Source organism: Amblyomma mixtum, chromosome 2 (genome assembly GCF_055824585.1).
Source record: "Amblyomma mixtum isolate Tamu chromosome 2, ASM5582458v1, whole genome shotgun sequence".
NCBI lineage: Eukaryota > Metazoa > Arthropoda > Arachnida > Ixodida > Ixodidae > Amblyomma > Amblyomma mixtum.
Genome location: NC_143013.1, coordinates 268888740 through 268909249, shown reverse-complemented (window position 1 = coordinate 268909249; position 20510 = coordinate 268888740). Strand labels below are relative to the sequence as shown.

At 45.3% G+C, this 20510-nt stretch overlaps 1 protein-coding gene across 2 annotated transcripts in view; it reads left to right on the top strand.

Moving 5' to 3' along the window:
- LOC149363948 (uncharacterized) overlaps positions 1–20510 on the top strand; it is a 158813-nt gene that overhangs the window by 10453 nt on the left and 127850 nt on the right. For both annotated transcript variants that reach the window (XM_089570001.1, XM_089570002.1), the window contains exon 2: positions 6753–6850. In XM_089570001.1, coding sequence (XP_089426127.1) covers positions 6753–6850 — 98 coding nt within the window. The remainder of the gene's footprint in view (positions 1–6752; positions 6851–20510) is intronic.

Genomic DNA, 20510 nt, shown 5'->3' with positions numbered 1-20510 from the left:
CGGCCGTTGCCACCGCAGCTATTGCGCGCAGTTTTATCGCGCCTCTTCTTTTTCGCGAGAGTCGCGTCAAAGATTCTCAGATAAGGCCGATACGGAGATAAGCACGGAGCCACACAGCGCCGATATTGTGCTTTAGAAGCCTAGTCGCAAAGAAATTGCGAGGACACTTCGGCAACTAAAGTGTTGAGAGGCGAAAGCCGAGGATCTATGCCGTGATGACTTCCGGTGGATGTGACGTCACAGCGTTCCCGTGGCGATATCGATACTCAAATCATACATCTTTCGGGAATCTTAAGTGTTAAATTTTTCCATCTGATTTTGTTTATTGTTTATTGTAATACCCACAGCGCCACAAGTGGCATTACAGTGGGGGGGAATAACACATCTTACAAACGAAAAAAAAAGGTAACAAATTGCAGCACATACAATGCAACCATGATGCAACATTAATACAGACTAAAAACAGCATTCACAGAGATGAAGAGAATAAATCACCTGACGTAATTAATACCACCTCTTCAGAGAGCCGGTTCCAATCTCTTATAATAGGGAAAAAAGCATATTTGTACATCTCTGATTTACAGTTAATTTCCTTAACTTTTAAACGATGGTCACGGCGTAGCGAAATATAGTTTGGTGAATGGATGTACAGGTCACGGTTTATGCCAGTATTGGAATAGTAAATACTATGAAAACATTTTAACATCAAACAATATCTACGTTTTTCAAGCGTCTTCCATCCCAGCGAGTTTTTTGCACGTGAAACGCTAAAGCTCCTGGTATGTACCCTCTTTGTTGTACCCTCTCAAGTTTATCTATATGCGTTTTATGCCAAGGGTCCCATACTGCGCAGGCATATTCGAGAACCGAGCGAACGTCTGTGATGAAAAGTAACTCTTTTGTTTATAAATGGAATTGCTTGGTGTTACGCCTAAAAAACCAAGAACGCGACACGCCTATCCTGTTACATAGTCGACATGTCGTCTCCAGCTTAGGTTGGAGGTTATGAATACGCGGTTATGTATTTGACACAAATCCGACGTTTTTTCGACCATTCTGTCAATTTTTGCTATGCCGTGACGGCTCCCGGTGGATGTGACGTCACACCGTTCTCGTGGCTATATCGACGTCCGCGTTATTTGGACGGAATTTCAACATTTTTGCCTATAATTAATTAACTAATTAATCTACAGTAATCAAATTTAGCTTCTATGTTCATTTTTTTCTCCTCTATCTGAAGCAAACTTTGGTTTTCTTCTCTCTTTATCGTTTTGCAAACAGTGCTATATATACCAACGACACTGCACATTGTGATTACAAGGAGGCCAGTTGACACAGTGTAAAGAAAACATTTCAGATGTTCTCAGAGTCGAACACCAAACAAAGGAAACCACAAAAGAAAACTCAAGAAATATACATCACGGCACGTCCGAGAAGATTGGCCATCAAGACAAGGCTAGTGTTGACATTTGCCAGCACCCATGAACTTGAAGTTGAAACTCATGCGTAGTAAAAAAAAGAAGAAAATATTGAAAAGAGCAGTCGGAGCACGAGGCTCGGAGGGGCGTTTGCGTGAGGTCGAAATCTCCAGAGAATGTTTATGTCTGCTCCAGCGCATACCCGGAATTCGGTGGAGATCTGTATTCGCCAAGCTTATCTAACGGCAGCAATCTGGGTCATAGTACGCGAACTTCCTCTTATCCGGGGACACAACCCTATTGCTGTTATCTAGGTGGATAAAGGACTTGTGGTGAGCGTTCGCGTAGGATAAGAACGGGAGTGGTTAGGAGGGGGTTAGAACGTGACACAATGATCGCTATCTTTTCGACGCGGAGGAGGACGACAAGGTGTCTCTTTTCGTCCAGATTTAGTGCCTTCGATGCTCTGCACTGGCTAGGTCAACTGCAGCTTTCTGCTTGCAAGTGGTTGGCGCCTTTCCTAGACATTCATATTCGCCTAAATATGATAGAAACACAGCAGAAATGTAACATCCGTGAAGTTGTGACCCAGAGACGAGACGTATGAAAGTAAGCAGATAATCGCTAGCTACGAAATACTCTCTTGCTATACGAAATACGCAGAAATAACAAAAAAGGTTTCGAAGAGAAAAGTTTGAGGAAGTGTTCATGCTTTCAAACCTCATATGGAATAGAAATAATGCACACAGGAAGGCGCAGTTTGTATCAACGTAAACGTTAACTTTATCTTAACATAATTGCATAGTTTGTACGTCGCTGTGCAAACTCAAGTGACATGGAGGAGTAATTAAGTTCTGATGATAACAGCAAAATGAAACTGCGCACTTGGCTTCTTTTCATATGTCTTTCTCCTCCTCGTACTGTTCTCCTCTCTACCCTTCTTCTCTTGGTGGTTCGCGGAGCGACCGCCTAAGGGGCGCTGCGGTTTTGAGGTGGTTGTGACTCTGCCAGTAAGCAAATCACCCACGAGATGGCAGTCTTAAAACACATTTGCAGCGGACAGATCTAGCGGGAGCCCACCGGACTGTACATTAACTCGGATCAATCGTCGGCACAGTTAGTGCATGGGCTGATTCCACCTGCGTATCAACATCATCACCACCTGCAGCACAGCAAACATTTGCTTCGCGTATTAGGGCGCGTGGTTCGTAACGACAAGGCCTGAGTTCTGCCAACGCGACAGAGTGCCGTGCATTGATCTGTTCAGAGTCCACGCGCTGTTGGCCAGCGCTTGCCTGCGCGAACAGGAAGCCCCTTTCAGACTCGAGATATCCTCGATATGGCAGCCGCGATGCTCTTGGTGTTCGCTTGCTGCGTCGTTCCAATATTGCGCACTTTGTGCCCCCCTATCAGCCACTGAAACGACTCCGCCCCCTTTTCACGTCGCTGCTAATCCCGAGGCAAAACAATGCCGCTCTATCGCATCTCGATAGTCGCTCCTTGCCCTTCCCGATAACCGCTCCAACAGCTCTTCGGCTTCCCGTAGAGTGTTCGAAGTCGCCTCCACGCCGTCGAGTCCTTGTGTTCTGTCCAGAGGAAGCTTTTGCAATGGTTAGCGGTGAGCCTTTCCTCCTGAGTGTTGCCCGTCCATAAATGTTGTTGTTTTTTTTTGTTTTTTATGAGGTTTAACGTCCCAAAGCGACTAAGGCTATGAGAGACGCCGTAGTGGAGGGCTCCGGAAATTTCGACCACCTGGGGTTCTTTAACGTGCACTGACATCGCACAGTACACGGGCCTCTAAATTTCTCCTCCAAAGAAATTCAATGTTGTGATTTTTTACAAGCAATGTTTATTGCCTCAGGGTAGAAAGTAATGATAGTTGAAAGAAATGGGTTGTTAATTGAGTTAAAATAGGTTGGCCGATCTAATGAAGTCGAAGAGTGAGTGATGACGCGGACCCAGCGTCCAAGCGGTATATGACGAAGGGTTGTTTGGCGAAAGAACCGTTGCGAAAATTGTTGGGGGTTTGTTCACGGCGGTGATGTTGCAGTTGGTGTCGTATTGTGTTGTAACGAAAACCTCCAACTAAAAATCAATATCCAGCCCACATGCTTCCTATAGACTGTCTATAGACTGTTTATGAAGCGCCTATAAACAATCTGTTTTGCTAATGTTGGGAATGATAGAAACAGAGGTGAATATGTCCCGGTGCGCTTTGAATAATTCATCAAGGTACTTATTTTTTGACTACAGCCTCGGTTCGTGTTTCGTGGTCTGTGGCGTAGGAAGGTACCACGCAGAACCGCCGGATGTCGCTCGCGCGCACAAAACAGTGGCGTGTTCATTGCTCGGTGGTTTCCTATGAGAAGGAAGGACGTCTAGCCAGCTCGCTTCTGTTGTCCTTGCCTGCTCGCCCCCGGCATAGGTGATCAGACCAGGCGACAGGGTACACCAAGACGTGACACGGCGGGCGGCACCCGTCGCGAAGAGAAATACCCCAAAATTCGTCTTTTGTTCTAACTGGTTTTTCGTCATCATATTATGTGCGCTCTAGGTTCCGTCTAACAAATCAAATTTTGCAGAGTAAGTTCACATCAGCAGGGGCGTTTTTAAGTTTGTGTCTCGAAAAGCAGAATTTGCGTAAAGTAGAAAAATGATAGGTGTAACGTTAAGAGATCGGAAGCGGGCTGACTGGGTGAGGGAACAAACGCGGGTTAATGACATCCTCGTCGAAATCAAGAGGAAGAAATGGGCTTGGGCAGGGCATGTAATGCGAAGGCAAGGTAACCGGTGGTCCTTAAGGGTAACGGGGTGGATTCCAAGAGAAGGCAAACGTAGAATGGGGCGGCAGAAAGTTAGGTGGGCAGATGAGATCAAGAAGTTTGCGGGGATACGGTGGCCGCAACTGGCAAAGGGCAGGGTTAATTGGAGAGACATGGGAGGGGCCTTTGCCCTGCAGTGGGTGTTGTCAGGCTGATGATGATAAGAAAAGCAGATCATATTAATATGAATACATCAGGACGAGATATAAGTCACGACTATTCAGTCACTATTAAATCTGATAATTCGGAAAACATCTCTAAAAGAAATACAATAACCATTAAACAGTCTCGTTTTCACACCGAGACGTATATATCGCGGCCATTTATATAATTTAAGAAAGCCAAAGGCTAAAAGCACAGCGTTGTGGTACCCTTGACCTGACCGAAAGAGCTTTCTTTCTTCACCATTATACGATACTGAGTCCGTTTGCTGATTTAAGCAGTATTTCAGTGGGCAAAAAGCATCAGGTATGCCATTTACTTTGAGTTTTAAGATTAATTCGTCGTACGGAACTGTATTGAAGGCTTTGATGAAATCTAAAAATGTCATATCAATTTGCCTTTTATTGTTGAGGGACAAAGCAGAGGAGTGAATCACCGATACCATTTGCGTTTCAGCTGATTTGCCCTTCCTGATGCCATGCTGAAACCTCTGTCTTCACATTGTTTTCAGACAACGATTCCTTAATGCAGGTTGCCGTAATGTGTTCCACGAGTTTTCAGCATCATTATAGTAATGAGAATGAACGATAATAGTGTAATAATAGGAAATCCCCACTTTTTTAAAAATGGGAGCAGCAGCTCGGACTGTCCCCCAAACATCTGGTAATTTTCCTGACAAAATTGAAGTGGTGAAAAATTGTTAGAAGGAATCTGGCAGGAAGTTCGGGATATCGTGTTAGTAATACGTTTAGAATGCCATAAGGACCGTGAAACGTTTTGGTTTGAAGGTTTAACGGCATACTGACAACCCCAGTGTAAAACGAAACATATTAAAACATGCTTCTCCGGAAACTCGCTAGTGCACGTATTTGGCACAGAAGACACTTTGAAAATACTATGAGTGCTGTGTATCTGTCATCTGTTGTTAGCGTACCTTAATCATTAATTTAAAAGGCGTCTTTTTTTCCCGTCATTTATTCCCAAAAATTTTCAAGGTCATTTGTAGTTAAATATTGTGACATTAGCCTTTTGCTGCATTGTCCTTTCGTTCAGAAATGTCCTGCGCCTCTCTTATTTGAATAGTATTACCTGATATTATTCTGCTTCTTGAATATCTTTATCTTGTGTTTAGATGAATAACATCAGATGTCATCCAAACCGTATGCGTCTTAAATTTCTGTTTTTGTTTATTACTAGGGTCAAATTTGCTTGTAGAATAGTGGCACATATCTGAACACATTACAGAGAAAGCAGACATTAGTCCCGTTAAAATTGTCGACAGGTTTTCATGTGGTCTATAATGAACACATCATCGACATGAGAATAATCTTCGAAACAAAGCACTGCGGCTTATTTATGCTTGATCGGCACAAGCGGCAAGGTTATGTGCAGCAAGTGGTGACTGGGAAATCCCTCTTCAGAAATGGCAAAGTTTCGCGAAAAAACACAGACAAGGCAGGGTACAGGTTACACTCGACCTGTACCCAATCTTCTGTTTGTTTTTTCGAGCAGCTTTACCAGGTCTGAAGTATTATGAAAAACATCCCTACAACATGTCCTACTCAAGGACAATACCTTCTCTACACGAACAAAATATTCGGATAAATCCTGGATAAGAAATGTTAAACCAAGAATTGAGCTGCAAGCGCCCTCTACCCGAGTTGGTTCGTGTACCACCGGAGTCAAGTTATAACGTAACATAATAGTGAAGGCAGCACTAATGTATTTGTTGCACTTGTTTCCAATATCAAGGCGCTCTCAATCAGTATTGAGCAAATTAAACTCACTGGTAAATATAGTTTTGCTATTGGTAGTAACTTAAATGTGGTACGGTGGTCAGTATAGGTCGAAAAGTACAAAGCTGGGCCCCGACAGTTTATCTTGACCCGGAAACATTCGGTCAGCTGCATCATATAAGAGATGCACAGATACGCTATTTTTGATCAGGACGCGAGCGAATAGTGGCTTTTTGAATGAAATGTGAAGTGATGGATCATTTCACACACCACTCAATTTCGACCTAAAAGAAGGTTTTCCGCTCTCTCGAAAGTCTGCGCAAGCTGAAAAGACTGAAGTGTTCTTTTCCCCACTTGTTCGATCAGCCGATTGAGCTGCGCTGTATTCCAAGGAAACTTACTGGGGACAATAAATAAAAAAGTACAAATGTGTAATCTAAGCATGACGAAATCAATGCTAAATAAATTGAATTGAATACCAGTTTCTGTAAAAACTTTTGAACTACAAGGTACAGCTTTTATTTTAGAAGTTGAAAAGAGCAGTAGGCGCAGCCCTTGGAGACCGAACTCACGACGTTTATTCTGGGACCTCACGCTTTGTCTGCGCAATGCAGGTGATCAGCGGTCAGCTCGTCGGTCCGGGTCCAGCACGGTACCCAGCGCAACGGCCGGGGATCGCCCAAAGATGCGCCGCCTGGCTGGTCCCGTCTCGGTGAGCATTGTGCACTGGAGAACCGCTCTTGTCAGAGTGTCCACTTAAACTTGGATACGAATCACGGTCATTGTACCGAAGCGAACGCCTCTTAATAGCTGGCCTCGCTGCCTCGTGACCTTAGCCACGTCATAAGAAAGGGTAGGGATGGGGGAGAAAAAATAATATATCGCCGCCCGTGACTATTCTGACGTCCATGTACTATATCGACGTCCATGGCTATTTTGACGTCTAAGTGTATTTTTTCGCGTTTAATTAATATACTAATTACGCCTCATCAACCAAATTTTTCCCACGGCAATATTTTATCACGCACTACCTGTCATAATCACACTTTCACACATTTACATTTATCTTCGTAATTGTGCGGACAAATCTGCGGACACTTTTTGCTGACACGACAGAGCAATATAATGCTCTCTCATTAAAAAAAATTCGGCTGAGGCATTTTAGACGCTTGAGTGTCCTTGCATTGTTGTCCCTGGGTGCACTGACACCCTCCCACACACACACACACCATCTACATACAGGCGCGCGCGTATGACACCATACGGAACGACGAACGATTGCATCACAATTTTGATACGAAAATTGGTTTTTGAGGAAGGGAAATGGGTCAGTAACTGTCTCAGATCTTGGTGGACACCTCAACCGCGCCTTGAGGAAGGAGGTAAAGAGTCTGAGGAGGCATACAATTGAAGGTGCATATTTCGTTGGTTCGAATCTCTTTCCTAAGCTAGCCTCAAACCTGGCTGACATGTAAGATATATAATTGCAACGAGGAATCGTATGACACCATTGTAACGCCGTACGACAAACGGTCGCCCCAGAATTTCGGTACGGATGTTGTCAGAAAAACTTCCGCCACTCTGAGGTCGGCCAGTGGGAAGTATATATTCGTCATCTTCTAAGGAAGGCATGTGTAAATATAGACGAACGACTTGTATATGATTGTCTGGAGTAGAAGTGCTGGGCTTGCTGTTTGCGCCATATGGCCGCTTGATGACGTCACCCTATTCTTTCCATCGCTGGGATTTTCTGTACCATCTACGAGTACACACACGGTCCGTCTTTTCTCGTAATGGGACTAGTAGTGGGACTAGTCCGTTATCTCCTCATCTCTTTTGTCTGTGTGAAACTATTTGCGCCAAGGTGGTTTTATTCAAACTTTCAAGATGCTAGTTAATGCTCTCGCATTAAAATATGGGCGCGTCTGCGCCGCACCAGGTCCAGAGCCACCTTATTTTTCCGTATAATAATTATAATTAAGCTAGTTCTCACACTCTGCTTTTGTATCAGGACCTTTAAAGCTCTTTATTACATCTATCTCATTTCCTGCACACTTATTGATTAGTTTTCTAGTGGTGTTTTTCCCTCACCGTGAGTCAACGCTCCTTCTGTGTGAGTACTCAAATACTTTAGATGCCCATCTGTTTTGGTCTGCTTTCTTCACTCACTATTAATGTAATGTTTTACTTAGTCTTGCCGCGCTTCGAGCGGTGCCCAACTTAAATCCTGTGTACTGCCTCGTTTGTGGTTTTATTGTGAGCGCCTGGAGTTTGTCTCCTTAGAACTGTTTGATTTATTTCTAGCCCTGACTAAAATTCTGCCCTTAGGCACACAACTGCATTACCAGAACCCTAGAACCATTTTTTTTCTTTCCAAATACATCGCAATACTTCATACGGGTTCTGCCTCCGTAGTGCTCCGTAGTGTTCGTACTTTTCCATGTATGTCTGTTCTTCGTTTACCCATACGTCGAGGTGTTTGTATTCTGCTATCCTAAGCACGTGATGGCCTTGTTTTGTGTGCGCCTAATCACCAGTATCGTTGATTACTATCAATCCTGACTCATTTGCGCTAAAAGCAAAGCCTCGAGCTTCTACTTTGGTTCCGCAAATATTAGCCAGAATCTGAAAATATATCAGCCTTAAGTGCAAGATTTTCTGCATGCATTCAACCCGGAAGCCGCTGTCCTACAGCCATTCCGTTTAACTTGTCGGCCCGTAAGCATCAGGATGCGGACTGTTTGTTGCGCGTGCCTATCCCAATCGATACCCGAAGAAACCACCGATGATTTTCCTTTTCTGGGCGCCCTTCACTACTGCGTCCCTCATAGCCTGACCTGCTTTGGGACGTTAAACCCCCATAAACCAAACCAAGCCATCCATCAGATCTCACGTACAAAGGGCACCGCTACGGCAAAGACTCATGCAGATGCACTCGAAAACAAACTGTTGACTCCAGCGAACGCGTTCGTTTGAAAGATCATCTCTCAGTGGCTGCGATAGCGATGCAGACTCTCTGCACTATTCAAGGTCAGAATGGCCGAACTTGTTGGCCAATCTATACTTAACACGCTCAGTGCGGCAGCGATTTTCGGAGGCCTAATTCCGATGAGTGGTGGCCCGCCGGTGTGTCACTCTTGAATTTTCATGGATGCGGCGTAACCCACGAGGTTGCCACCGGTGAAGCCAACTTCTTGGAACCGCTAACACGTGGTAATAGCGATATGGCACGTGAGCTTTTCGCAGGATTTTTTAGAAATCTGAGCTGTCCGACGGCTTCATCGCTTCACAGCATGAATACAAGACGTGACCCACCGATGACTCACGAGCCATTTAACGCATTAAGTATGATGGAGAACGTTCTCTTCAATGGGTACACTTCACTGAATGTTCTGAACGACGTTGAAGCATCCTTAAAGGTAGCTGCATTCAACCAATGTCAGCTTACCCCATAATTATGAGTGGTGCATACTTTTTCGATTGTTCCGAATAGCTATACTCCGGGCGGATAATATCCATCCAGGGTAGTGTCAATTTCAGAAAAAACAGCGGAATCTCTTCTTGTGCATTAACTCACAGTTCCATTCTATATTAGAGCTTCATGCACGGGGCCGCGAACCTTTGTTGACAACGATGCCATTGAGCAGCGTTTACGTCAAACGACGTATCCCCAGTAGTGAAGAAAAAAACGATTAGGCAGCGCTGTGGCATCGATAAACAAAGAGCTCTCCTTGCGAAAAGATGCGACATAACGTTCGACGTTATCTACGGCTCTGTTGTGCTTCAAAAGTAAAATATAGGTCAATGAGTAGCGTTCTACGTGAAATAAATATGAAGGAAGTGAACAGTCACCGAAACCAAGCAACACGATGCAATTTTTTTAATGCGTTCTGTTGTCAACGGGAAATTAGTGCTAATTATTTAAGGCTGGAAGATAATTTTTAGCAAGTACAATAAAAAAAATTGCAGTGGCTTAGCTCGGCTATGCCAGGATATACGTAGCGAAAGCGAGCGCAACAACGAGGCAAGCGGTGTGACGTCACACCAAACGGCGGCGACTCCGCGGCGAGGCGCGCGCTGTGACGTCATGCCAGATGGCGCGGCGAGCGCGCGGCGTCTAGGGAGAAGCGTTTGCGGGACGGCAGGCTGGAAACGCTGATTGGTCGATGGGATGCGCTTCTCCGTGACGTTTTTTGACTTCGCCCTCGTTCTCAACCGGACGTGGCGTCAGCGCGCCTTTCTCGACCTCTCCCTAGAGCGCCTGGGGAATCGCTAGGTGCACCCGCCGCGCGTGCGTGGTGAGCGGGCATGCCGCATTCGTTTCGTGATCCTCGGCGCGCTCGTTTCGAGGCGTGTGCAGCTATGGCGTTCGTGCGTGGTGCGCTCGGCGGCGACAGCCAGCTGAAATTTCTGTGCAATTTTTGCTTGCGGCTTTCGCCGTTTCCCCAGGAGCACGTGGCTAGTGTCGTGCTCGTATTTAAAGTTTTTGCCGCGGCACTACAAGGATCCGCATCAGGCGCGCTTTGAGGACCGCCGTTTGACAGCTACGCTGACGCGCTTGTCGGGGGTGCGCATTCTCAACCCTGAGGTAAGGACTGAACTACATTGTCGCAAGTTTTCTCGTGCATTGAGGACTCACCAAATTGCGGTGCTTGTAACGAAACTTTTTTTTTTTTTTTGCAGCGTCGTTCCCTGGATATGCTTCTCGGAAGCCGATGTCATTGTTCGCCGCGGACGCTGGGCCTACTGCTCGCCGCCACGCCGCTGTAGGTTGACGTTGAAGAGCTGCTCCAAACGGCCCTTTTCAGGGCCGCTTCATTGCTTCCTGGAAGATTGCGGGCATCAATCTCGCGGCCGTGTTCCCTCTCTTTGTCGAAATCGGCGCCAGACATCAGAACCCGCGCTAGGCCTCGTTGCAGGGTTAAACGAGTGCAGTGTGGCTTTAGAGAAGTTATGACTTGCGCTTAGTCTATCTATATCATTCATTCACTGCAGTGTGCCTTTGCTTCTTTAGCGACTTCTCACGCCTTGTCGAAATCGGATTTAAAGCTCACGCCACGCCTCGTTGAATGGGTTAACCGAGTGCAGCGCCTAGCTTTGTTTTTGTGTTCTAACCTGTAAGCAGTGCACCTTTCTTCGCTCCTTACTTTTGTTCTTTTCAGTCGTTTCCTGAATCCGTCGAAAGAGCCAGGCTTGCCGGATGGTTGTTCGCCGTGAATGGAACCACGAGGCGATCGCATCTGCATACACAGCACGACTTTGTTCCCTCGTGTTTTTTTTTACCAAGGATTGCTTCGACAGCTCGTGCAAAACGAGGACTGCGCACGCCGTGTCGTCGCTGCTTAGTGAAGAGACACAAAACGGATGTCGTCCTTACTAAAGGCCCTTCTCGGGGCCACCTCAGTGTTTCCTGGCAGACCACGCGCTTTCCGCCCTGTGCACATGTTCCCCTCATTTCCAATCATTTGTAAGTTGCATATCAATGAATTAATAAATCAGTCAATGCACTTTATTTACCAGAAAAATCTCGCTGGTCACCCTGGGCTAAAAGCTGTGCACACAGCTTGACAAGGCCCAGGGGACCATTAGATGACAGTTTTGAACGTAGGAAAAACAAGTTGGTATTTTAAAAGAACATGGAAAGTACACCAAACAATATAAGAGATAAACATTACAATCGCGCATTACAGTAAAGAAAAAGAAAACACTTTGACAGCAGACATACAGTATCAATTTACACTATAATACATACAAAAATCACGACATTCAGCATTATGGCACGAAATATAAGAACAGCACATAAAGCAAAAAAGAATGCAAGTTACAATAGTACAGATAGATTAGCTGTTTACATTTGCATATGCATAAAATTAGTCCTCGTCTCCTTGGGCCTCCTTCAAATCCTGCAGAAGGCTTGAATTTGCAACTGCTAATATCAAAGAAGATTTAGAAGAACTTCAGTTTGGGATACACGGTGCATAGTACTTGAGAAAACAAACAATAGCGCCTACAATGACACACACAGAAGAATAACTATGCAGCACAAGCGCTATCCTGCGCTCTACAGTATGGAACTGTGACTGAAAAATGAACCTTCACGTCAGTGAAATATGAGCCTTTAGGCTGTCTACAAATTGTTATTACAGAAAGAAAGAAATATTAGTGAATGTTGTGTGAGAGGCTTGCATATTACTCTGTTTATTTATTTATTTACCCCTCAAGGCCAGTGGCATTACACAGATGTTAGGGTGGGCTTGTCTAAAAGGAAAGTAAAATAATAGAGCCCGGCCCGCACCGCTTAGAGCACAACGGGCTAGTGGCATTACACAGGGGGAATGGTAAATATACTAAAACTGAGAGAAAAATACAGTTGATTACATGAACATTAAACAGCGCCTGAATATACAATGTTAGCTAGTGCTACGCGGAACTGCTCGTAATTTTCAGTGCCGGCAACTTCTGCGGTAAGGTGGTTCCAGTCGCATGAGGTTCGCGGCAGGAATGACTGCGAGCAGCATTTTCTGTTGCATGACATACTTCCAACTTTGTGATCATGATCAATGCGGCGGGATACAGAAATTGTACGGGGGATGAGGTGATCACGAAGAGCGGGATGATGGTACAGCTTGTGGAACAGGGTGATACGAAACACTTTTCTACGCGATGTCAGTTATGGGAGGCAGATATTAGACTTCATAGCTGTGCGGTTGTAGTTAACAAGGATTAAACGCACAGAGTTATTTTGCACCAGCTCAAGATCATTAATGAAGTCATGAGCAGGGTGCCATACACGTGTTGCATGCTCGAGTTTTTATCGTATTAGTGTAGTGTTTGATAAAGCAGTAGTTTCAAATTGGAAGGAACGTTAAAGAAGTTGCGACGTAAGTAGCAAAGCATGCGATTAGCATTTTCAATTATGTTCTCGGTATGAAGAGACCAGTTAAGATAATAAGTAATGTGGACGCCGATGCACTTATATGATGAGGCTGATTCCAACGAAATGTTATCGATGTAGTAGTGAGGTGGGATGGAAGTTTTTCTAGATACACGCATGACTTTGCATTTGTTCATATATAGCTGCATTCACCATTCTTCGCACTGAAGTCAGTGGCGGTCTCGTCAAGTAGTCCCCTGCTTTGTACGTTCACCTTGTTAGCGGCTGTCTTATTTCACACAATTCCACGTTCTACACGTTGATAGGTATCGTGTTCCTGCCTTGGTGGTAGTGGTTTATTTTTTAAAAAAAAAGGAAGCAAAAGAGTGTCGCCGGCTGCGGCAATTGCTATCTAATATCTTAAGCACCCGAGCTGCAGCCGGCGGAAACGACAGGGAAAGGGAGAGGATAGTAAGGAGAAGTATAGAGGGGAGCGACAGCAAGAAAGGACAGGGGAGAGCTTTGTACACTATTTACAAAATACAAAAGTAATCAAGTTCCCGCCACCGTTGTCTTGCCATGCCGCCGGCGCGGCGGCGACGGCGGTGCCATTTACCTGCGGTTGCGGTGGCCAACAACCTCGTCGGCGGGAGGGGGGGGGGGGGGGGGGGGGAGCCACCCATTCATGTCTTTATCCCACCAGGGACACAGCGACGCAAGCGAGGGGACCATCCCTTTCTGGCTTGACAAGGAGCGCCGACCAGCCGCCTTGGGGACTGAGGGCAGAACAAATTAAGCCACTTCCCAGAACTGATAAATGAAGGCCGCTAACCCCACTGGTGAAATGTCCGGGCAGGTGCTTTGACCTTAGTGGACATGTCGTGGCAATTATCTCAGACGTCGACTCGTTTCGCCTGGTATCGAAATGAATATTGCTCGCGTAAGCGTTAACATTCAAAGATTGAGTAATGGTATAACGTCTATACCTTTCGCCATTTATTTTTCAATAACAAAGCGCAAAAAAATTTTTGTGCAAATAAAATGAAAAATCGTTGTTTCTATTTTTTTCTTTTTTTATATACAGCAGTCTGTCCGCTCCCCCTAAAACCACTCTCTGTGACCGCCACTGACTGAAGTAATGTAAGGTTGTTAGTGTTGGTTATTTCTCTAAAAATGACGCAAACATCAGCGAATAGGTGAATATGAGAATCCATAAGAGAGCGGGGATCATTAATGTTAGATCAGGAACAGTAGCTAGGGTCCAAGAACTGAACCTTGTGGAACTCCGGAAGACACCTCTGTAAAACAGGTGTTATAACCGTAAGCAATAACTAATTGTGAGCGATTAAGTAGACATTCAATCCATTTCAATAAGTTACAGTCAATATTAAGATGTTTTAGTTTGTGAGCCAAAAGGTTGTGACATACATCGTCGAAAGCCTTTGAAAAATTCAGAAATATACAGCCAGTTAGTGATGATAGGTCTAGAATACAGTGCAATGCATGTGTAAACTATATTGACTGTGTTTCGCAAGAGTAAAGTTTTCGAAAACAATGTTGCGCTGACATAAAAAGTTGTTCAATGAAAGGAAGTTAACAAGGTTGGTGAATATTATATGTTTGAACATTTTGGGTCAAGTATTGGTAAGGGATATGGGACGATAATTAATAGGGGATGCTTTGCTACCGGATTTGTAGACTGTAACCACCTTTCCGATCTTCCACTCAGTAGCAGCGTTGACTGGTCAATGCTGGAAAAGTTTGGTTAGTATAATGGGCGAATAAGCTGCAGTGCTTTTTAAGTAACGCAGTCATAACCCGGAGCGGAATGAACACTGAGTCCATCAATAAGCTTATTCACACCAGTAGGAGCAACAGTTATAGGTGGCATGAAAACATAGTTGAAGTGGTGAGTTGTAGGCATATGTATACATCAGATATGGGTGTAAAGTTGTCAGTGATTACGCGGTTAAGAATCGTGACGCGAACGTCGGAAGGGATGAGGTCGCCTAACGGGTCAGATAACGCAAAACTATCGTCGGTGGAAGGATTAATGACCCGCCAGAATTTTTGACATTGGTGGTTACATGTGAGTGGAAGTGCTTTTAGCGCTTTTGAGCGCCTGAACATACATGTTGGAAGCCGCTGAATACGAAGTCCGATCGCTCACTAGTTGGCGAGAACTTTGCGATGCGGTAGAGGCTTTCTTTTTGTTAGATAAACGTTTAATGTGATTATTACACTAGGGAGCTATTGAGTGGGTGGTAGCAGTGCGTTCAGGAGTGTATTGTTCTGTGAGTTGGGTGATTATAGCTGTGAACATGCTCCAGTTGGTTTGAATGCTGCGGACACCAAAGCTATGGGAAAGCATCGATAAAAAAAAATAGTTCATTATTTATCGCCTGAAAATTTGCTCCATTGTAGTCTCGTATTATTATTTTTTTTCTTTTTGTTAGTGTTCGGAGTGGCTAGATTAATGTCATAGTGCATTAGCAAGTGGTCGCTGATGCCTGGCAGGTATGTAATAGGTGAGACTATGTCAGATCGATTTGTCAGGATTAAATCTAGCGTATTAGCCGCGTTGGCTGTTATAGTCCCTTGTGAGCACAAATGCACTAACGAGAATACTGAGCGCACATCTAAAAATTCGCGACTTCGAGACGAGAACGGGGACATTAAAGGGGAGTTGGTATCCCATGTTATCTTCGAAAAAATTAGATCGGCAAATAAAACAATACTGAAATAGATCATGGTGCTTTGTTTTTAAGTGTTTCCATAAAAAAGTATGGCAACAGATAAGGAAAGGCTTAGGTGATCGTGATCGAGGAGGTTAGACTGAATTATAGTGCAACAGCTTGAAACAGGTCTTCACATCATTCATATATACTTTTGCATCTGAGCCTTGTATTTATTGCTGTATTTTGTGTTACAACTTGTATTTAACATTTTTCAATTTTGCTAAACCTGTTCTTTTTTGCATATATTATGTATTCGCCCCTCCTGCTTGGGCCTACTGTAGGCCTGCAGTATGTTCTAAATAAAATAAAAATAAAAAGAACATTGCAGGAGCCCGGACAAAGCAAAATTACACAAATTACGTTTGAATAGAGATTATGGCAGGAAAGTGGATGAAATATAGCTAAAAGAAGAATTGTGAACCGAAGCAAAGTATGTAATGAGCCAGAAATATGCATATCAAAGAAGACACTGCACTGAGAAAATGGACAGCATGAAATAAATGAGCAGCACAAGTGCAGCGTACAGGCCTTTATCAAAGAATTTATTTTTTGTTTATTTACCACGTCCTGGTAGTGTTAGCTCCATAAAGCATTATCAAAATTATCACAATTTTCAGTTTTATTTGCTTAGGAGAACGTTAGAGCATTAAGAACTTGGCTCATAAATGCACCTCAAATATTGCCATAAATCATCGTACTCTTCGTCCTGGGCCACAAGAGCTGGGGCTTCATGAGATAATTATTACGGTGCATTAACGAAAATTTCAACATGCCGTCAGCATGCAAAGATTTTATACTGGCGCTGAAAAAACCGCATTTTTTTAATTTTCGCTGGCAGGAGGGAGTAACTTTCTTGACTGCGCTGCTTTCTTCCTAAGCAAATGAAAGACGTGTATGCCGAGCAAAAACAATTCGAAAATATGTAGCGTAAGATATAACACTAATGCACTGTGAAGCTTGATGCCTTATTGGTCCAGTAGAGTGGAGAGCTGGGCGAGTTAATTGGTTCACGATTGTAGAAAGAAAACCAGCGCAAAAGACGGGGACACAGAACTCGGAACACAGAATACAGGAACACAGAACACAGCGTCGTCCTGTGTTCCTGTTGTGCGTCTCCGTCCTTTGCCCTTGTTTTTTTTCCTTAATTGGCCATGCACTTGTGGCAATTTAAGTGCACTTCCTGTGAATTTTGCACAAAAGTAGTGTATTTTTGCATTCACCTTTTTTACACGCTGAGTTGTTTTATCTTTTGGTCACTTCAGAAGGGAGGAGTTAGTATAGAAGTAATTTACTTGGAGAATACAAGGAAATATATCTTGCGATGAATTTTCTCATATTTTAATTCTGCCTGATGGGAATGCATTACGCGCCATACGGTGTTACTCACAACCAAACGCCCAAGGCTCTAAGTTGGGCAAAGCATGTATCATATATGTGGAAGTGCGAATATGGCTGTGGTGCGCTGGGCGTCTTGCATGCACAGCAGGAAGTGATTTGTGTCTAGACCATCCAGGAGGGCATGTACAAGGACGGGAAGATAGTACAAACGCTAAAAAAAAAAAAAGCTAGCTGGGGCTAGAAACGCATTTTTCGTTCTAGCAAGTACCAACGTTGGGGCAAAGCAACCAGTTTTGGGCGCCTTGTAAGAAGAAAGGATGGTTCTGGGAAGCGGAGGCAGGGCTGCGTACGGCGCACGCGAGGTCGCGGGGTCACGGAGTAGCGCTGCAGCAGCACATCGAGAAAAGGTTAAATTCTTCCACTCGCCACTCGCAGCGCACCGCAGAGCCGGCAGCCTTCTCTCTTGTCCGCCTACCCGGCAGGTTCCGGCCGGGGAGACGGACAATAGTCGCGGGCGAGAGCGAAGGAAGGGGGGGGGGGGGGGGGCACCACATGAAAAGCATTAGAAGAATGTCACTGGCGCCTCCACTACGGCTCAGCTTGTACTATTCTGGCGCAGTGCTGCGTTTCGCCGTAATCGCTTGTCAGCAAAGTGAACACAGCACCGTGCCTTCCCGTGAATAGTACAAGCAGGGACGTCGCGGCCACATCGGCATTCGCAGTATAGCGCCGCCCTGTCGCTTATTTGCTCGCTTATCCTCTAACAAGTCAAAAAGTCTTCCTGTTGTGGCACGCCATCCATGGCTTACGACACCACGTCTGTCATTCCCCTTCATACTTCAAGCGTTTCTCTTGCTATGGAAGTATTAGCCGTTGCGGCCACCAATTCAAGCAGCGAGAAAAATTTCAGCGCCGCAGGATTCGTAATGAAAGAGCGCCGCTCTTGTTTCGATCAAGCCATCATCAATGAACAACTTGCATATTTAGAGGGATAAATCTATACCTTTATGCGTTGTGTCTTGTGTATAATCCCAAACTGTGATCTGGAATGCGAGGTCAAAATTTGAATGTCATTGAAATAAACTCATTTTCCTGAAATTCTCTTTTTGTGTCGTCGCCGCTTTGCAGGTCGGGCCGAGCACGAGCGTGCTCAGGGTCCTTCAGTGTCGGGCCGGGCTTCCTGTCGGTAGGTTAAGTCCCGGGCCGGGCGCGGGTTCGAAATTGCGGCCCGTGCACAGCTCTATTCAGAAACCTAATCACATTTCCTTTTGTGAAAAAAGAGCTATGTGCAGAGTTTAAATGGTGCAAGTATGAAGCTACAATGAAGTCAATTACTAAACACATCGAAACATCAGTTGTGATGCCTGAAAAAAGATGTACTGCAACATATAAATACTCAAGTCTCGATAAGCAGGAATACTGAAGGGGAATAAAAACAGTTTTCTTTTGTTCGGGCTCACGCACCTGCTACAAACATATTCTTTATACATAGCAATAAAACTTGAAATAACTGTTTAAGAAGCCTTTTGGTCAAAGTATAGCTAAGTATGACTGAAAGGAGTCCGCAAGAAATGCACGGAAGCAGGCATGCAGTGTGACAGCGCAGCGCGACAGGTGCGCTTTTTAATCTCGCGCGCGCACTGAAGAACATGGGTTTATGGTTTATTGGGGTTTTAACGTCGCAAAACGAGTCAGGCTATGAGGGACGCCGTAGTGAAAGGGGTTCGGAAATTTCGACCACCTGGGGTTCTTTAACGTGCACTGACATCGCACAGTACACGGGCCTCTAGAATTTAGCCTCCATCGAAATTCGACCACCCCGACCGGGATCGAACCCGCGTCTTTCGGATCAGCGGCCGAGCGCCATAGCCACTGAGCCACCGCGGCGGGTCGAAAGACATGACGGGGACACGCCGAGGAGGCAACGCTGCAGTGCACGCTGCCTCCTCGCCTCTCGGCTCCTCGCGAGCAGCCCCGTCCGCTGACGAGCGGTGGCGGGGGAAAATCTAGGGAAAACATGCCTGTCCCCAACCGGACATGACGTCATTAAATATCACGTGACATATGACGTCACGCGTATGACGTCATATTTTTTTGACCAATCAGCGTTTCCAGCCTGCCGTCCCGCAAACGCTTGTGTCTAGGGTGCCTCGATGCCAGCGCTGCGCCGTTGCTGGCATCGAGGCACCCTAGCGGCGTCCGCCAGCTGCGGCGGTTGCTAGGCAACGGCTCAAGGTCGGTCTCTGTGCCTCCTCGGAGCACCGCCACAGCGAAATCGCAACTTCGTGGCCAATGTAGCTTTCGCTAGAGAACAACTCTATGCCACCGATGGGATCCGTACCGACGACCAAAGAAACATTCCTTGTGCCAACCAGCCCCTCATCTCACTTCCCTCTTTTACGTGAAATTCGTTTACTTGCGATTCGTTTGAGACGCAGACATGCTCTGTTGGCGCGGAAAGGACGAGCCCAGACCAGCGCTTGTACCGTCTAGTTTGTCTTCGTTCGTCCGAACCAAGCAGCCGCGTTGTGTTCAGTATGGTGAAATGGGCACTGCCTAATAGCTTGACTGTGCCGGTTTCTGGTACTTGTCATTTCTTGATTTAAGAGTTCGGATCAAACTCAAACTCAGAACCAAACCGTTGTTCGTGTACTGCGCACCTACACTGGCTATACCGGCTTTTCCTTAGGGCCCTCTAATCCTTAACTCTTGATCCCCTCGAGGGTCGAGCTACCTTATTCCACAAGAAGCTACCAATATTTGCACTCCGGTTGTTGCTTTTTACCGCATTTGCGCAGCATTTTGCTCGAACGCTTTGTTTACAGTGTGAAGCAAAAAAAGAAATACAATTTTGTATCAAACTGTTTCTCTCACAGCTAGTAATAAAATTGATTTCTTTCTTCTCCATATTTCTTGAAGAGTATTGGCGCCCGCCACAACGCCGAGCCGAGTTTTGATCTCGTTTAGGTATTAACGCCGGCGAGAAAGATTCCGATATACGTACGCCGCACCGGGCAGCAATAAAGAAAAGATAAAAATAAAGCCAACAGTCGAAAACTTCAGCTGTCACGAGCAACAGCTGCGGAAATAATTTAGCGCCAGCAGTTCACAAACGCCTTTCTTTCTCTCTTCTTTTTTTCTTTTTTTTCTTACTGCTCTTTCTCTCGACGTCCGGAGCAGCCGCTGCTCCAATGGCAGCTGCCCGCGCTCTGTATGGGTGGCGTTTTTTTTTATTATTATTGGGTTAACCACCTCCTGTTTCATCTCTTCCTTTGAATTTAAACAACGGTGTTTCTTGCTCTTTCCCTGCCTCGTCGAGGCTCCCTGGAAGGCTGCCGAGCGCTGTGTGACAAGTCAAGCTGGTGTCCCTGATCTCGGGGGCTGAAGACGGTTGGCGGGAAAACAGAGTTAAATTCTCCCCC